General features: G+C 32.1%; 1 protein-coding gene across 2 annotated transcripts in view; it reads left to right on the plus strand.

Moving 5' to 3' along the window:
* Positions 1–19,908, plus strand: part of LOC114338867 (tafazzin) — a 91,217-nt gene that overhangs the window by 35,286 nt on the left and 36,023 nt on the right. For both annotated transcript variants that reach the window (XM_028289500.2, XM_028289507.2), the window contains exon 3: positions 14,549–14,761. In XM_028289500.2, coding sequence (XP_028145301.1) covers positions 14,549–14,761 — 213 coding nt within the window. The remainder of the gene's footprint in view (positions 1–14,548; positions 14,762–19,908) is intronic.

The following is a 19,908-nucleotide window of genomic DNA, read 5'->3' on the forward strand; positions in this document are numbered from 1 at the left end:
AAATGGCGGAAAATTCACAATTTCTATTTTTAAAAATTTTTTAACAACACCTCAACATGAAGAATGTGTAGTGGAAGAAGATGAGGCCCTAGAAATGTTTAATAATAATGAATAAACCAAATTTAATGTAATAAACAATTTTTGAATTTATAAAGGTATCTTTAAAGGCGGGATTTAGCAAAAAAAAACTAATTAAAATGACAGTAAAGTATAACACTTATTCATATAATGATCAAAAATACTATCTATACCTACATAATAAATGCATCATTAGTTTGCGAAAATTTACACAAACACATTGCTTTCGACGAATTTAATGCAGCGATAATAGTCGAGGAAATGAAGCTGAAAAACTGGCAAAACCTCGCAATTTTTTCGTCCAGCATCGATTTGTACAAAAATTTGGGATTAGGCTCATTACACCCTCTAGTTCATTTTCTATATTGATCCGTTGTACGCTTTTGGTTTTTTAAGGGTGAAAACTACCCCTAATTGTAAAAAATTATAAAATAACATTTTAAACTTTAATATTGTCAACATTTGATTCTTATTAGTTACATAATGATTGTTTTATGCTTTAAGGTATACTATCATAATATTTCAACCCTTAAAACCACCCTTGTTGGAGCTATATATTAAAAATTTACTTATCCTAAAAGAATAATTTCGGCTTGCATCGATTAACATAAAAATTTGGGATTAGGATCATCTCACCCTGTACTTCATATTCTATATCATGCTTAACGGCGTTGATTATTTTTAGGGGTGTAAACTACCCCTTATTGTCAAAAATTATATAAAAATATTGTAAACTTTAATATGTGTAAAATTTGGATTTGATTGGTTAAAAATGATTGTTTTATACTTTAGAATATAATATCATAATAGTTCAACCCTTAAAAACCACCATTAATAACATTACAGTTTTTAAGTAGATATTTTAATAGATCTATACAGAAAAAAAGTAGAATTAAGGAATTACAAAAACATTTATTTACACAAAAATACGAATTTACAAATATGTACAAATACAAATACAAATAGTTTTTTAGTCATCTTTCAGTATACGAACCAGTTCTGTGGTATTATACATACATTGAAAATTATCCATAAGCGGACTATTCGAATTTTTCGAAAAAAAGAATCGTTTTATAAACATAGCTCCTTCATTTTTGGCGATAAAAAGTTTTTTAAAAACTGAAGTTGTAGGATTTTTGAAGAGTTATAAGATTGTGTAAAGTAAATTCCGTAAGATCCCTTAGATTTTAATTAGGGTGGGTTTAAAGGGCTCGAATAAGGGGGTGTTTGCTCGTAAATAGAGGTTTTAAACAGCTATATCTCTCTAACTGTTCACTCAAATGAAAATCTATGCACAAGAAAATTTTAGTTATTAAAAAAGCTACAATTTAGTGGTCCATCATTTTTCTCGTATCTCCAGTATTTTCGGAGATATTTTGAAGTAAAAAGTGAAAAATGGGAAATTGCAAAAAAATAATTTTTCTTTAAACTCCAATTTTTCTAAAATTAGGCCTTTTAAATAGGTCAAACTTCTTGGGTGTATTGATAATACAAATATAAAAGGAATTACACAAAAGTGAAGACCAATTTTTAATTAGGAGGGTAGTTAGGGGGTTGTTTTCACTTATTTTTTCATAGAGAAAAGCAGGTACCGACCTTTTTTTGATCATAAGTCGCTTAATTTTCAGGCTATAAACTTTTTATTATTATGTTTTGAAAGATCTAACTGTATACTTGAAAAATATTATATAAGTTTTCCTCGAAAAATGCAAAGTTTTTCCGTTACTTGGCTTTGAATATTTCAAATTATGCATTTGACGAAAAAAGCTAACTTTTAACATGCCGTATCTCGGTTTTTATTGGTCTTAAAGATATTACAGAAAAATAATTTGGTTTGTGTTACTAAATGATACAATTTTGATATCTACAGTTTTTTTGATTAAATGCATATTTTTCGAGGTATTCTCGAAAAACCCTCTAAAAAAATCGATTTTTTCGTCGAAAAACTGTTACTTTCAACCGCGAATAACTCGAAAAATATTAGTTTTACGAAGAAAATGTAAAAAACATTTTTTTCTTAGAATTAATTTTTACATCGATTTACATGGTTAAAATTTAATAAAAAAATCCTGCCCCCGAGATGGGGTGGCAACCACCCCGAAGGTTTTAGCGTACAGCAGCATGATATAGAAAATGATCCTTGGACTATTCCCCACCTTCTTTGAAAATTTCAAGTAAATCCATGCTGGACGAAAAAATTGCGAGCCAAAATGCTTCATTTCCTCGACTATAAGGATTTATTAAACTAGTTGAGCATTTATGTTGCTAAAAAAATTTAAAAATTAGGAATTATGAATTTTCCGGTTTTTCAGAGAGATGGAAATTATCTGGTTGTTAATATTTTGTTGGATTCAATCTCAATATCTGATGGGCTCCAAACTTCTTCCTCCACCACTTTTCCTTGGCCAAGCCAAGGCCAAGAAAAAAATTCTGGGAAGATCAAAAACATCATCTGGATAAAACCCATCTAAACTTCAGCTTTTAACCCCATTTATTAATTGTAGAATGTTAACGAAGATATTTCTCATTAGACCAGGGCGCATCTTTAAAAATATTAGTACATTTGGACGTTGAGAGGCGACTCAAATTTTTTTGCAGAAAATGCTTGAAAATTACTCAAATAATAATATTTGAGTTATCCTCCCTCTCAAAAAGGTCCGGAACATTGTTTAACTAATCAAAATGTCAAAAAATGAAGGAAAAATTCAATTTTTTTCTTCGTTTTTTGATTATAACTTTAAAAGTATTCGTTTCCGAGAAAAGTTGAACTAACATAAAAGTTGCGCAATGAAATTTCCTACAGTATACAATTGGTTAAAAATTTAAAAAATAGTCACCCTTGTTGCAAAATAGCAATAATTGCGAAAAAACCATACAAAAACAAGTATTCGCATTTTACTTTTTTCAACCATTTATGCTACACGTAGGATCTTCATATTTCACCCAGAAAAACTTTATGATACAGTAAAACAGCACTGTAAATTTCATTAAGATCGGTTTAATAGATTTTGCAAAATAAATTTTGCAATCCAGCTTTCTCAAAAAAATTCATTTTTTCAAAATGTTACAGGACTGAAAATAAAGCAGATAGCAAGTTGAATTTTTTTTTGCTTATAGAAGTGTACTGTACCTTTCATTTGCAATTTGCAAAATTAAAATCGATTAACTACCACGGCATCAGGAATTTTTTTAAATAAACATTAATTATTGGTGCTACGCGCAGGACAGCGGATAGTTTGCTCTGATTGGGCATTCCAGTGACCTTTGATAATGGTTGATACATTTTAATTTTTATTACATTTCGATATAAATAAATAAATTTGTTTATTGCAAAATAAAAACACATACTTTATCTTTTGAAATAACACTTTTTTTAGCAAAAACTTTCTTTGTTCATATATTTTAACTTACAGAATAAAATTAGTTCAGCTCCCTGTATAAATAAAAATATGCACAACAGCAATGGTTTATCGGTGCCATATTTTTTTCATTGATTGTCAAAATTTATAAAAATGGTTGATATTGCAAATTTTCTTTATATTGAATACAGGATGAGTCAAAACGCAAGTACATTATTTTCTCAGTAATTTTAAATAGAACACCTTAATTAATAACTTGCTCTGAAAAATGAAAATATCTCGAAAACTAACAAATTTAGGCATAGGGAATATTATACAAAAATTAAAGTACGGTAATGATACTTTTCGATGGTGAGATAAAATACAGGGTGTTCCATTTAAAATTTCTGAGAAAAGAATGTACTTGCGTTTTGACTCACCCTGTATTCGATATAAGGAAAATTTGCAATATCAACAATTCTTAAAAATTTTCACAATCAACAAAAAAATATGGCACCAATAAACCATCGCTGTTGTGCTTTTTTTATTTATACTGGGAGCTGAACTTGCTACGATTTTCATAAAAAATTGGTTATAACTTTGTAAAAGCTCTATATAACATAACAAACCTTTATATTTTTGTGATGGGGAAGTTAAGGGGATTTCGAATATAAAATAAAATATAGGGTGTTCCATTTAAAAAAACATAAGTTTGGCCACTATGTTATCGAACACCCTGTAACAATCTAACCAATTTCGTAATGTGAAGCTGAAAGTTGGCCACAATTTTTATTATTAACTTTTATGGCTATCTATTACTATAGCGGATCTACTGAGCTTTATCACACTCATCAATCACCCTGTATATTGAATTTAAATTATTTTAGGACGAAAAATTTTTTTGTCATTACTTTTTAAACCACAGAAATGTTTGGCAATTACAGTTCATATTTCTAATAATGTTTAAAAAGTAATGACAAAAAATTTTTTCGTCTTACAATAATTTTAAATTCGGATTTGGAATGTTCATTTCATTCCAAATACAAAGTATTTGGAATGTTCATTTAAAGATGGAGCTACTACAAATAAAATGGTATCTTTGGATGGTGAAATGATTGTGAAAAGCAATAGTTTTAAGTACCTGGGATCGGTATTACAGAGTAATGGAGAAATAGATGGAGATGCGTGCAGTAGAATTAGGGCTGGATGGATGAAGTGGAAAGAAGCGAGTGCTGTGTTGTGTGAAAGAAAAATTCCAATGAAGCTGAAGGGAAATTCTATAAAACAGCCATAAGACCGGCTATGATGTACGGAACTGAATGTTGGGCAGTGAAAAAGAAAGAGGAACAACGAATGCATGTGGCGGAAATGAGAATGCTTAGATGGATGAGTGGAGTGACAAAGAAGGATAAAATTAGAAATGAGTTTATTAGGGGAAGTCTAGGTGTGGCACCAATTGATGTCAAAATGAGAGAGCATAGGTTAAGATGGTTTGGTCATGTTCAACGTCGAAATGTTAATCACCCAATACGAAGAATAGCTGAAGTGCAGATTCCTGGAAGGAGTAGGAGAGGAAGACCAAAGAAGACCTGGGGGTAGACGATAAGGCAGGACATGTTGGTAAAGGGGATTAACATTGATATGACCCAAGATAGAATTGTGTGGAGAAATGCAATTAGGGAAGCCGACCCCGCGTCAAAGCGGGGCAAAGAGAATGATGACAATAATTTTAAATTCGATATTAGACCAGTAAGGATCTGTTTTTAGGTGGATGTGAGAGGTGGCATTCAGATTTTTGCAGATAAAATTAGGTGATAACTTCGTTAATAATAATTGATGTATGCTCCTTCTCAAATATGCCCGGAACATTAATAAAAAGAATAAAATATTAAAAAATTTCAAAAAATTTCGTTTTTTTTCTACTTTCTTTGCTTATAACTTTAAAACGATTCATTTTGGAACAAAGTCGTATAGGAATAAAACAAAGATAATTAAATTTTCTATCAGATGCGATTGGTTAAAAATGTCTTAATTTATCACCCTTGCTTCAAAATAGCAATAAATATAAAATAAGGGGCAAAACAAGCCTGTCCTTATTCAATGATTTTTTGCAGAAATTGCTTGAAAATAACTCAAATAATAATAGTTGAGTTATCCTCCCTCTCAAAAAGGTCCGGAACATTGTTTAACTAATCAAAATGTCAAAAAATGAAGGAAAAATTCAATTTTTTTCTTCGTTTTTTGATTATAACTTTAAAAGTATTCATTTCCGAGAAAAGTTGAACTAACATAAAAGTTGCGTAATGAAATTTCCTACAATATACAATTGGTTAAAAATTTAAAAAATAGTCACCCTTGTTGCAAAATAGCAATAATTGCGAAAAAACCATACAAAAACAAGTATTCGCATTTTACGTTTTTCAATCATTTATGCTACACATAGGATCTTCATATTTCACCCAGAAAAACTTTATGATACAGTAAAACAGCACTGTAAATTTCATTAAGATCGGTTCAATAGATTTTGCAAAATAAATTTTGCAATCCAGCTTTCTCAAAAAAATTCATTTTTTCAAAATGTTACAGGACTGAAAATAAAGCAGATAGCAAGTTGAAATTTTTTTGCGTATAGAAGTGTACTGTACCTTTCATTCGATTAATCGATTAACTACCACGGCATCAGGAATTTTTTTAAATAAACATTAATTATTGGTGCTACGCGCAGGACAGCGGATAGTTTGCTCTGATTGGGCATTCCAGTGACCTTTGATAATGATTGATACATTTTAATTTTTATTACATTTCGATATAAATAAATAAATTTGTTTATTGCAAAATAAAAACACATACTTTATCTTTTGAAATAACACTTTTTTTAGCAAAAATTTTCTTTGTTCATATATTTTAACTTAGAGAATAAAAGCTTATTATTTTTAAACATATGCAATTGTTTAAACAATATTTCACAAACAATAATAACATTAGTTTGATTTTTGCGGAATTAAAATATTAAAATACAACAAAATATAGAGTAAGAAAATAATATATTAGATAAAAATTGGAAAAAATTTTGGTGGAAATCAACTTGTGTGAATCGAACACCGCTGTCCTGCGCGTAGCACCAAAATGAATGTTTATTTAAAAAATTTCCTGATGCCGTGGTAGTATATCGATTTTAATTTTGCAAATTCCAAATGAAAGGTACAGTACACTTCTATAAGCAAAAAAAATTCAACTTGCTATCTGCTTTATTTTCAGTCCTGCAATATTTTAAAAAAATGAATTTTTTTTGAGAAAGCTGGATTGCAAAATTTATTTTGCTAAATCTATTAAACCGCTCTTAATGAAATTTACATTGTTGTTTTACTATATCATAAAGTTTTTCTGGGTAAAATATGAAGGTCCTAAGTGTAGCGTAAATGATTGAAAAATGGAATTATTGCTATTTTGCAACAAGGGTAACTAATTTTTAAATTTGTAACCAATTTTGTATTGTAGGAAATTTAATTACGCAACTTTTATGTTAGTACAACTTTTCTCAGAAATGAACAGTTTTAAAGTTATAATCAAAAAACCAATAAAAAAATCGAATTTTTCCTTCATATTTTGACATTTTGATTATTTAAACAATGTTCCGGACCATTTTAAGTGGGAGGATAACTCAAATATTATTATTGTGAGTTATTTTCAAGCAATTTCTGCAAAAAAATTTGAATCACCTCTCAACGTCCATCTCAAAACAGATGCGCTCTGGACTACATTGTTTTACCTACGTTTAATTTTTGAAGTTACACTTCTTTATGATCGAAAGTGAAATTTTATAATACCGGGCGCATGCGCACACGGACAGTATGTAGTTCGTTGTTAATCTTTCAAGATATGTATGTATCAGCGCTGTCAGCGCAAATAAGTCATTAAAAGGATATATTAGTGTTTTTAGTAAATGTATTATTTATTATAATTTTTGTGTCTTTGGATTTGTCTTCCTCGGGAATAATATATTTTATAATAATGGTAAGTATATTTAAAGTATTTTTGTATACTTCACTTGGTCTCTTGATCACAAGGTAAGAAAGTTAGTTTAATATTTAAATAAAATACAAATAACCTGTTAAGTATATTTATTTCTTTGAAATTATATAATAGAAGTATAACTTCTTACGTGCGTACAAAGTACACACACACACACATTCTTTTTTCATTATACTCTACTTCTACTATTATCTATGTATTTAATACTTGATTTTTTGACGTTTCTGCTCTGTATAATTTTTTAAAAATCATACCTTGAATCTCTTATTTTAAACTAAAATACTTCTACCTTATCGATGTGTGACTTATCCTTGTCCAAGAGCAACGACTTGTTTTAAACCAATTTTACAGTTGTCTAAAATAATCGAATTGCGAAACCCCTAATTTAAAATTTCACTTGGTTAATGACCCTCGAATAGTAAGGAGTAAATTATAAGGTAGGCGTAGATAATTGCCAAAAATAATACAGTTCACAAACACACCACACACCAGCAGCCAGCGTGATTGTCAACTATATTGTATGTGGTTGGTGCAACTTAATCTCTTTGTCAAGGAACAGATAAACATAATAATCGTGGTTTAGATTTCTAATCTCGATATCATGAAATATGCAAACAAATCGTGGAGTGTTGTCTTTAAATAATCGTCAATCGAATTGTTTCCATAATTGGTCATAGATTATAAAATAAGACACACATGTTCTTTCTTCTTTTAATAGGATCTGCTTAATGCGTTCTGATTGATCCTTCAACTACATCCCCTATACCAGTGTTTTTCAATATTTTTGATCTCGCGACCCCTTTACAAGTTGAAATAATTTGGCGACCCCCTGGTGTCATAGAAAGCCAAAGAAATAAATTAATTATTAAAAACTATATACGTTAGGTAATAATTTTTTCCTATTTGGGTACATTTAACTTTTATTCACGGGGGCCAACAATTAAAGAACGGCCAACATTTGGTTTGCAGTTTGACGAATCTACACAATATGTCTCCAATTGTGCACAGTTTGTAGTATTTGTGCGCTTTGAAGCAGATGATAGTATCAATGGTATCATGGAAGAAATCTTATTTTGCAAAGCACTTTCTGCAAACACTACTGTCCAGTGTTTGTACGATATATTTTTAGAAAGCACTTGCGATTACAATATTGATTGGAAAAAATGTATCGCTATTTGTAGCGATGGCGCTAAAGCAAAACTTGCAAAAATAGCGGACTCATTGCAAAATAAAAACGACAATGCCAAACATATCCTGGACACACTATTTTCTTCATCGACGGGCTGAAGCTGCTAAGTACCTTTTGCTCTAAATAACGTGCTCAAGGAGGTAATAAAAATTGTAAAATCTATCAAAGGTAAAGCTTTGCAAACCGGGCTATTCAGAATCGTTTGTGAAGATATGGGATCGCTTCATTAAAATCTCCTTTATCACATAGAGGTCAGGTGGCTATCCAAAAGAAAGGTATTGTGAGCTGAATTGTTAATGTTCTTACAAGATGCAAAATCTAAATATACTTTTACTCTTTTTTCTGACCATTTCTGGCCTTTTGGCAGATCTTTTTAGCCACCTTAACAATTTGAACAAGAACCTTCAAGGAAGAGAAGATAATATATAAAATAAAAGCATCTCACGCAAAACTTCGTTTGTGGTGAACCTCTCTGCAAAACAAAATGTTTGTCTTTTCCATGTGTTCAGAAGATTAACGAAGATAATGCAACAGACCAAAGTTTTGCAGTATTGGCTCACATTCCTTGCATCATTTAGAGCTCGCATATTCTACAAGAGCAACTTTTGACTTACTTTCCAGACTTGCACGCTGAAGCTGACAATGGGCGTAGATGGATTTTAAACCATGTTTTGGACAAATCAATAGATCTGGCTAATATCACCGAAAAAATGAAAGAATGTCTTTTAGATTTAGCTGCTGGTGGCATGCTTAAAATGGAATTTTATTCGCAAAGTGTCGACGTACTTTGGATGAAAATAAAACACCAATATCCCGCGCTGGCAAGGGAAGCTCTTAAATGATTAGTTCAATCAGCCACTTCATACTTGTGGGACTGACATTTTCTTCAATGGTAGACGTAACTAAAAAGAGAAATATACTGCAATTAGAAAATGATTGCCTAAACCTAAACTAAACCTAAACTTTTTCTTTCAGTCGGCGACCCCCCGAGAAAGGCTTCGCGACCCCCCCGGGGGTCGCGACCCACATATTGAAAAACACTGTCCTATACAGTTCAAAAACTATGGACGTAAATAATTATTTTTTAAGTAGGAAATATAGAATTAGCCGGTTAATTAATAAAGGCCATAAAAAATGAAATATCTTCTTCTTTGTGTGCCGTGCTTGTTTTCAAGCGCTGGCTATCGTCGTAATAACAAGCTGATGAAATGTTTCTCGGTCGACAGCTATATGAAACATCCACAAGGAAGAACTTCGTGTAGTTGGCTGTATACCAATAATTACAAGTGAAATTTAATAAAAAAATTTCTTGGTAAAAGGTATATTAGTTTAAAAAGCCAGAAGGGCTACAAACATATAAACAAAACGTTTTCGCTCTGTAACAAGAGCATCATCAGTGTTACAAGAACATGGTGAGCCAACCAAAAAAATACAAAGGTCAAAGCCTTTCAAAAAACAGACAAAAGTCTTATATAAATGGATACATCGAAAAATCCAAAGGATGTATTAAATTCCTAAGGATACGGCCCTAGGGCAACATATGACTCCCACATGTGGTAAGTGGGTCAAAAGGTAACTAGGTATGATAATCATAATGACCTAGTTACCTTTTGACCCACTTACCACGTGTGGGAGTCATATGTTGCCCTAGCTAGAGCCGTATCCTTAGGAATTTTATACATTCTTTGGATTTTTCGATGTGTTCATTTATATAAGACTTTTGTCTGTTTTTTGAAAGGCTTTGTTGACCTTTGTATTTTTTTTTGGTTGGCTCACCATGTTCTTGTAACACTGATGATGCTCTTGTTACAGAGCGAACACGTTTTGTTTATATGTTTGTAGCCCTTTAGGGCTTTTTAAACTAATATACCTTTTACCAAGAAGAAAATTTTTATTAAATTTCAACTATATGAAACAATTCTTCGACTGTTCGACCTGTTTAAAGTGGACCTGCTGAAATTAAATATACATGGTTGTAGATATAAGACAAAACAATTGGCACAACTCATAAATTATTATCAGCACAAAGGAGAAACCACTTACCTTTTAAATCGAAACAGTAGCTACGAAGAAGAGGCATAGATTGTTGTCGCCCTCGCAGGAAGTAAAGAAATAGAGTCTGCGATGACGTGGGCGGTAACAAAGATTTCTGACTAAGTTCTAAGTAGCAGATGTGTGCGTCTAACTCCTTGGAAGGAGCGACCCTATTTACGTAGATGGATGTGGGACGAGCTTACGGAACCTTTCGAAAGTCGGATTGCTTAACGTTTAAAAGACGTATCTAATAAATTAAGTACTTTTCGAGTTAATTTTTCAAAAGGCTATGAATTCGAACGTTTTGGGGTAAATTATTGATTTTCCCACAAATATATCTAATAATATCTTATGGATAAGTGGCTCTTAGCTTGCAGCCTTCATACAACGCAATAAGTAATTAAATAAGTAATTAAATAAGTAACTAAATAAGGTCATATGTTAAAATAATAATAATATTAAAAATTCAAAAATAATAATAATATTAAAAATTCAATATTTACGGAAGCTCTAAATACTTTTCCAAACATTCTCCCCCTCTAAAAACGAATGTTTTTTAGAACAACTAAATTTATACGGGTAAAGAATGAACATAATGATGAATGAATGAACAAAAGAATGAATAGAATATAAATATAATGACAATAGAATGAAGTAAGGACAAAGAATATTTATGAACAAATAAGCAGTGGGCCCATATTTTGACCACTGGAAGTTGTAGGACGCCATCTAAAGCTGTCCTCAAGCAAACAACACGTTCAATGCCGTCAGTGCTGCAATGGAACTCAGTGATTCTGGACGATTGCCAACGAAGAAGAGGCTGTTGTTCTTTTTTTTTATAATAGTGAAAGACGTGGTAGGACTATGCCATTTGGATCGCCCTTAAAGGGAATGAATGTCCTCTTTAGACCATATTTTACAAGTCTCCTCGTATCCTTTGAATTAGTTGCCAATGATTCAGATCCACCATGGGTTCAAAAAACAAAAAGTGACCAGGAGTTAGTGCTTGCAACTTGTTAGGATTAGAGCTTGCTGCATACAAAGGACAAGAGTTGAGAACTGCCTGTATCGTTTGTATATTTTGCTACCCTGTACAATTGTACAAAATATTATCGGACTTAACATAAATGTCAGAAAAACTAAGATAATGAAAATATGTAAATACACCGAGAGAAATGCGAATATCACTGGGAGGCACGGAATTAGAAACGGTAGAGAAATTTAACTACTTGAGCAGTATTTTGAACAACAAAGGAGGGACGGAGGAGGACGTAAAACGGAGAATAGGAATAACTCAAAACGCATTTAATATGCTAAGGAAAATGTGGTCTTCACGTCAGATGACAAGAAAACCCAAGATATGATTATTCAACAGCAACGTGAGGATCGTGCTACTATACGGAGCAGAAACTTGGAAAGTGTCAAGAAAATGTATTGGCAGAAGCAGGTGTTCATAAATAAATGCATATGGAAAATTCTCAACATTTACTGGCCAAACCGCATATCAAACCAAGAGTTATGGACAATAACTAACCAGGAACCTATATCTAAGACAGTATTCAACAGGAAATGGAGTTGGGTGGGTCACACACTAGGTAGACCTGACACAGACATAACGAGGTAAGCCTTAGAATACACACCACATGGAAAGAGAAGACCAGGTAGACTCGTAGAAACATGAAAAAGAAGTGTCGAGAAAGAAATTAATACTATTGGGAAAACCTGGGCAGAAATAAAGATCAGTGCAAAGGATAGGGCAGAATGAACAGAATGGATAGGGCACACAGTTGACGCCCTATGCTCCGCATGGAGTGAAGAGGATTAAGTAAGTAAGTAGTTCGGATTTCTGTGCCACTTGTTATATAAACCAGTTGTATATTTTAATGATTTCATTTTCTGTTATACGATACGATTATACGATTATCACAGCATAAAATTGTAGAACTGAATTGAACAACTAGTCCAAGTAATGATGCTTAAAATAGGACAAAACCTCGCAATTTTTACAGAATGGATCGATTTGCTTGAAAATTTGAGAATAAGTAGTGGATAGTCCAAGTATCAAAATCTATATGATGCCGAAAGGCGCTTTTACCATGGGGGTGGTTGCCACCCCATCCCGGGGGTGGAAATTTTTTATTATATTTTGACCGCAAAGATTGGTAAAAACGTTCACTCTAAGGAAAAAACGTTCTATACATTTTTTTGATAAAATTAACAGTTTTCGATTTATTGGCTATCGAAAGTGTTAGTTTTATATCGAAAAAAACAATGTTTTTAATCAGTTTTCTGCTAATAGCTCCAAAAGTTTTCGTTTTAGCAAAACAACTTTACTTAATAAAAATGTAGCTTTTGAAAAAATAAACACAACCGTTTTTATTAATTTTCCGTAAGACCAATACTAATCGAACTATACTTTATTATATGTTAGCTCTTCTTCGTCAAATGCTAAATATTGAAGTTTCAAAGTCAAAGGACGGGGAAACTATGCATTCTTCGAGGATAACTTGTTCAAACTAATTTAAAGTACTTAAAAATATATATCTCCAGAAATAAAAAAAGTCTCTAGCTCGAAAATTAAGTGACTTATAATGAAAAGAATGTCAGTCCCTATTTTTTTCAGCGAAAAAGTTATCGGAAGCAACCCCCTAATCACCACCCCAATTAAAATTAGTCATTGACCTTATTTGGTCTTCTTTACTTATGTATTATTAATAGGCTTTAGAAGTTTGACTGGCTTAGAATAATTAGTTTTTAAAAAAAATTTAGTTAAAAGCGAATAACGAATTTTTGTAGTTTGGGAAAAAATGGTCCTTACTTCAGAATAGATAGATTGGCATCAGGCAGAGATACGAAAAAATGTTTAAATATGAAATTGTAGCTTATTTAATTCCCAAGAAACTGGTTTGCATAAATTTTTTCTACGGCAAAAATTAAGTGAGCTATTGACAATTAAAACTTGTAATAACATGCAAAAACCACCTTTACCAACCCTTTCAAAGTCACCTCTTTTTGCGACTGAGGATTTTAAAAAGATTTAATATTAATAGGCTTATATATCTTGTAAAAACCTACAAAATTGTTTTTCACCAAACTTTCTAAGATAAAAATAAAAAAGTTACGGTTAAAAAATCAATATATTAAAAAAAAGGGAGACATCCAATTGGAAGCAGAATAATGCAAGTTAGCGGTGTTTTTAGTCATTGGCCTTATTTATTCTTCTTTATTTATGTATTATTAATAGATTCTAGAAGTTTGACTGGCTTAGAATGATTAAATTTTTAAAAACTGGAGTTAAAAGCAAATAACGAATTTTTGTAGTTTGGTAAAAAATGCCATTTTCTTCAGAATAGAAAGATTAGCATCAGAGATAGGAAAAAATGTTTAAATACGAAATTGTAGGCTATATTATTCCCAAGAAGTTGGTTTGAAAAAAAATTTCTACTGCAAAAATTGAGTGAATCGCAAACGAGTATATCGAAAAACATTGATTTTTTCGATATATGTAAAACAAACACTTTCGATAGCGAATAAATCAAAAACTATTAATTTTATCAAAAAAATTTATAGAACATTTTTTGCTTAGAATGAATGTTTTTATCAACTTTTGTGGTCAAAATATAATAAAAAATTTCCACCCCCGAGATGGGGTGGCAACCACCCCCATGCTAAAAGCGCCTTTCGGCATCATATAGATTTTGATCCTTGGACTCTGCACTACTTACTCTCAAATTTTCAAGCAAATCGATCCATTCTGTAAAAATTGCGAGGTGAAAAGCTTCGGTTCCTGGACTACACCCACATTTTACTAATTATTTAGTTTAGTTCGATTTTGATCGGAACGAACCTTAAATAATATTCACTTATTTTTTTGCAGGTACCTTAAAACTAAGACAACTCTTGAGCCCGAAAACAATGAGGTGGTCATTAGCAGCGCACGACATTTGTTACACATGTGCGCAGCATGCCCACTTCTTCAGCCTTGGTAAGTGTATACCTGTCGTCAGAGGAGCAGGGGTTTACCAAGACGCCGTCGATTTTTGTATAGAGCAGCTCGCTAAGGGCGGGTGGGTGCACATTTTTCCAGAAGGTGAGTACAATATCAAAAGAAATGTTAAATATTATAATATATAAATATTTTTATTCTTCTTGTAGTTCCTTCTCCTATCGGAGGTTGGCTATTATCACAGCTATCCGTACCTTATTGGCGGCTGCTGTAAAAAGATGTACTGAGCTGCAACTATACCACTCTTTTAGGTTTTTCAGCCAGGAAATTATTCGTCTTCCTATGGATCTTACCCCTAATTTTACTTTGCATTGTGAGCCTTAATATCTCATATTTCTCACCCCTGGTAATGTGGCCTAAATATTCTAGCCTTCTTACTCCAGGGAGATAAGCTAGAAATAGACCATGCTCGAAGATCCAGGTAGCTGACTATTTTTTAGATATTGTAGACCTATAGGATGAAAACCTACCTGTTTCCTGCCTAGAGTTCGCGTCCGTTTTTTAATTATTAACAATTTAGTGCAAAAATCGCGATTTTTTCGATTTTTGCACCCCATTCAAATGCTCAATAGTTGACATAAAATTGTATGTATGTATCGGTTTTTAGAACGTCTTTCGACGTTGTCCGATGCCTAACTTCCACGTTCTTCTATCATCCCATTGGCCATCTCGAAGATCCCTTGCACTCATTGCTTTGGTTACCCCCTCTTTCCATGTATTTTTGGGTCTTCCTCGTTTTTTGCGGTTTGGTGGTACCCACTGCATGATCTTTTTGGGCAGTCTTGTGTCTTCCATTCTTTGAACATGACCATACCAAATCAACTGTTTCCTCTCAATGTCTGTTGTTAAGTAACAACAGTGACATAAAATTACAAAATTTAATTTTCTAGAACATTGAAAAACCTTCAAAATGCCGATTTTTTAAAGTTAAAAAGTTAATTTGTTGCTACGCAAACTGCAAAATAAGTGAAAATCGTTATTTGTTAATAACTTTTACTAAAACTACCTTTTTAGAACTTTAGTGTTTCACTCAAACTTGGGTATTTTGGTACTTAACAAACCCTCAAAATTTGAGACCGATCCATTAATTAGTTAAAAAGTTATTCTATTTGTTTATCCCAGAGACCCTTATTTTGCAATAACATAAGACAGAAAATAATGATAGGACAATTCTGCATATGCCAAATGAAAGTAGAAAAGTGATACTATCAAAATGTACTAAAAACAGATCAAAAATTATCTAATACCGGATTTATACTCAGCCCTGTTCGGCAGGAAATTGGACAGGGAAGTGGGCAGCGTGAATGTGTAAATAGCTCACTCGCGCTGCTGCTCGTCATGCTATTGCTATTGCACCTACATACCTCAAAAGTCGGTTTTCTGTGGTGGAAGTCAAAGGGAGGCAGCGCGAGGACGAGTGGGTATTCACATTCAACTACTCTCTCTCTCTCACTTGCCGCCGGCAAAGCGTAAGGGAGCAAGATGATGCTGTCATCACATTCCTTTCTTGTGAGTCATTCGGTAATGAGTTGTGAGGACATTGGCGAGGAACTGATGTAAACACCTCACTTCCATCGATATCGTATTTCACGCAATATTTCCGTCAGCGGCAGCAGGAGTGGCAATAGCTGAGTATAAATCCGGCATAATATAGTCAAAAATCCTAATGCCAAATTTTTGAAATTTTGTAGTTTATAAACATTTAGAATAACTTTAAAAATATTGTCCGTAGACAAAATCATTTTACATATTCAAAATGCTGGTATTTTACACGAATTTAAAAAAATGTAGTTTAATTGGTGACTAGTCGTGGTAAGTGTGGGGGGAGCTGGGAGCCGACAAATGCATGAATTCAAAAACTAAAAAAGGCAACTTAAAACTACTATTATTTTCTATATCTCGGGATCTACTGATTATATTTGGATCTTTCTTTTTTTAATTTGTATGTAATTTTTCTGTACATTACAAATATGAAATTTGTCTCTACATTTATTAATTAGTAAACAGTCTAATTTGTTTAAACAATTTTTGAAAAAATAATTTTATTGCCAACCGTCACTAAAGTCATTCATAATTGTACTCATTTGCGGCAGTAAAGTAGCACTTTATTGTACTGAAAGAAGAATTTTACTTTACGTGCCGCGATTAATCGAGATTGAATGTAAGTGGTCGATGGCAGTAATCGATTATTTATTTGAGTAACTTACAATTTATTTACTTTAGTTATTTAAAAATATTGTACACAATTTGCGATATTATCAATTAAATTTATGTCAAAAAGTGAAATTATGTAGTGTTTTGCAATAATTACATTCATATAAAATAAATTAAAACTTTACCGATTTAGTAATTATTCAATATTGATAACTATCGATTAAAAATCGAAAGCAACCATCTTGCAAAAGCTATCTGTCATCACTGTCATGAAATTATTATGACGTTTAAAATTTAAAAAGTTCTTAAATTGTAAATTGTAAGTACCTAAGTGTTAAAACCAATATAAAATGCTATAAAATTTTGTATGCACCACGTCAGTAAAGATTCTTTATCGACCTCTTCTGTTATTCGCCTCGCTCGCTAACGCTCGCTCTGCTCATAATATCAGACTCGTTCGATAAAGAGTAACTTTACTGACTTGGTACATAAATAACTATTTTCCCAAAAATCCATGTTTTTAATCATACTATCATTATTAATCATAGAAAAAGTTAAGGTATACTTTTATAAATAAATTATCTTCAATAAATAATTATCTAATAGAAATTATTTATTTATTAAAGTTACTTATGCCTGGTTACACCAACAAATCTTAACCTTAAGACGAGAATAAGATAAGAATTAATATAATATAATTATAATAAAATAATAATATTATAATATAGTAATATATTATGTAGATATAATTGATAATAAGGTAAGACTCGAAAATTATGGTGCACCGTAAGAGATACTTAAGGGAGCCCTATCTATAAGTTGAGCTAGGCTAAGCTGTAGCTTAAGATCTGTTGGTGCAACCGGGTATTAATAATTTATTTACTAAAGTTAAAGTGTACTTTAACTTTTTCTATGACCATTAATGATAATATGATTAAAAAAATAGATTTTTGTAAAACAAATGTTTTCAAGAATTGTTAAAACAGATTAGACTGTTTATTAATTAATTTTATAAATAATTTGCATATTTGTAATGTACGTAGAAATTACATACAAATTAAAAAGAGAAAGATCAAAATCGATTGAGTTGATCCGGAGATACAGAAAACTGTATTAAATAGCTTAACCCAGTGGTGCTCAGACTTATACTGCGTGGGATCTACCACATAAACGTCAAGCTTCCAACGATCGACTGATAGTAAAAAAAAAACAATTTTGAAAATGAAACACTTTATTGCACATTTCTATTTGATAAAAAGTTGTAATTACAGAAAGTCGTAATTAAAATCATGTTTTTCATCTTAATTTTATTTGGATGTTGATGCATGGCACTGCGTATCATCCACAAGTTTTTAATATTGTGATGGTACGTAATTACCGAGGACCAAAAATGATTACCAAAATCAGTTAGCCGATTACGATACTTTGATTTTACTACCTTAATTTGGGGAAATGCAGACTGACACAAGTATGTTGATCCAATAATGTTGTGAATTGCAGAGCTACTTGCCTCAAAGACGGATATTTGTCTGGCGATATAAAAGGCAAAAAAATTTCGTATTGGTCGCTCTGGATTGAAGATATATATCCGACATTATTTTCCTCATTTTGGACGGAAATTAGCTGATTGAATGTAATTGAAAGTAATGGAGATTTCAGTGGCAATTTTTTTCATCTCTTCACAAGAAAATTGATTAGACATAAATATTACAATATCTGTGTTTTTTAAAATCAGCGAAGCGTCTATCAAACTCACTACGAACTGCTTGCAGCTCAGTCTCCTAATAATAAACATAATTCAAATGAGGGTTACCCTTTTTTCAACGATGGAAAGTTGTTTAAATCCTTTCTGTTCATTTGATTAATCAATAATAATTTCAATTTGTCGATAAAAGAATGTAGGTACTGTGCTCATCACATCGATAATAATTGTTTTATTTTTATCCTGTAGTTCCAAATTAAAGCGGTTCAAATAATTTGCTAAATCTGATACGAAAGCCAGATCACTGAGCCAGTTTTTGGTTTTGAAGTAGATGAGCGTCGTTCCCTCGTTCTTCTAGAAAACAAATTATTTCGAAAAGTAACTCCTGGAACCTATCTAAAAATTTTCCACGTCTCAACCACCTCACATCTGTAAGCCAAAGTAAATCAGTGTGTTCAGCAGAGTCGCTAGCTTTCAATTGCGCTTTAAAAAGACGTCGTTGCAAGCTTCGCGCCTTGATTGAATTCACAATTTTTGTTGTCATCTTCATGACGTCTTTCATATTTAAAATTTTGGAACACAAAAATTGGTGATGAACGATGGAAAGTCATCGTTAGCTCGACACAGTGCAACACATCCATTGTTAATGCCAGTCATGAATGGTGCACCATCTGTTGTAACACACACTAGTTTGTAAATCGGTAGCTCCTATTATTTTACAAAATTAACAAACAAAACGTTGTATATATCTTCTCCGCAAATTTTTTCTTTCAGATGCATTGTTAACAATTCTTCTTTAGCCAACATATCAGAAAATACCATCCGAATAAAAATAACAACTGGGCGGTATCATTAATATCAGTTGAGTCGTCAAATTGCAAAGAAAAGTATATTATACACTTCATAGTATCACTTTTAACTTTGCTTTCCAAATCTTTTTCATGATTTAGATACATCTATAGAGCGTTTCACGTTAAGTATTGAACATTGCGGAGATAGCCGCATGATAGTAACCGTTGGACGTTACAACAGGACTTCTTTGATAGCAGACATATCTTTTCCATTTGTATTTTTCCGAGAATCGCGATCGACTTCAAAAACTTTGGCGATCGACCGGTCGATCGCGATCGACTCTTTGAGCACCACTGGCTTAACCCCTTAACGTGCACACTCGAGTTAACTCGAGTGCGCTAAACTGGCCAAAGTGTGAACACTCGAGTTAATTCGAGCGGTGTTTGTATGAGCGTACTTTATGTTACTATAATTTTTCACACTAGAATGCAATCGAGAATTGAAAATAATAATGTGAAAGCAAAAAAAAAACAATTGTTTTATTGATATACATAATTTACATGGGAATGTAAGCTATAACACG

The sequence above is a fragment of the Diabrotica virgifera genome, chromosome 4 (genome assembly GCF_917563875.1).
Source record: "Diabrotica virgifera virgifera chromosome 4, PGI_DIABVI_V3a".
NCBI lineage: Eukaryota > Metazoa > Arthropoda > Insecta > Coleoptera > Chrysomelidae > Diabrotica > Diabrotica virgifera.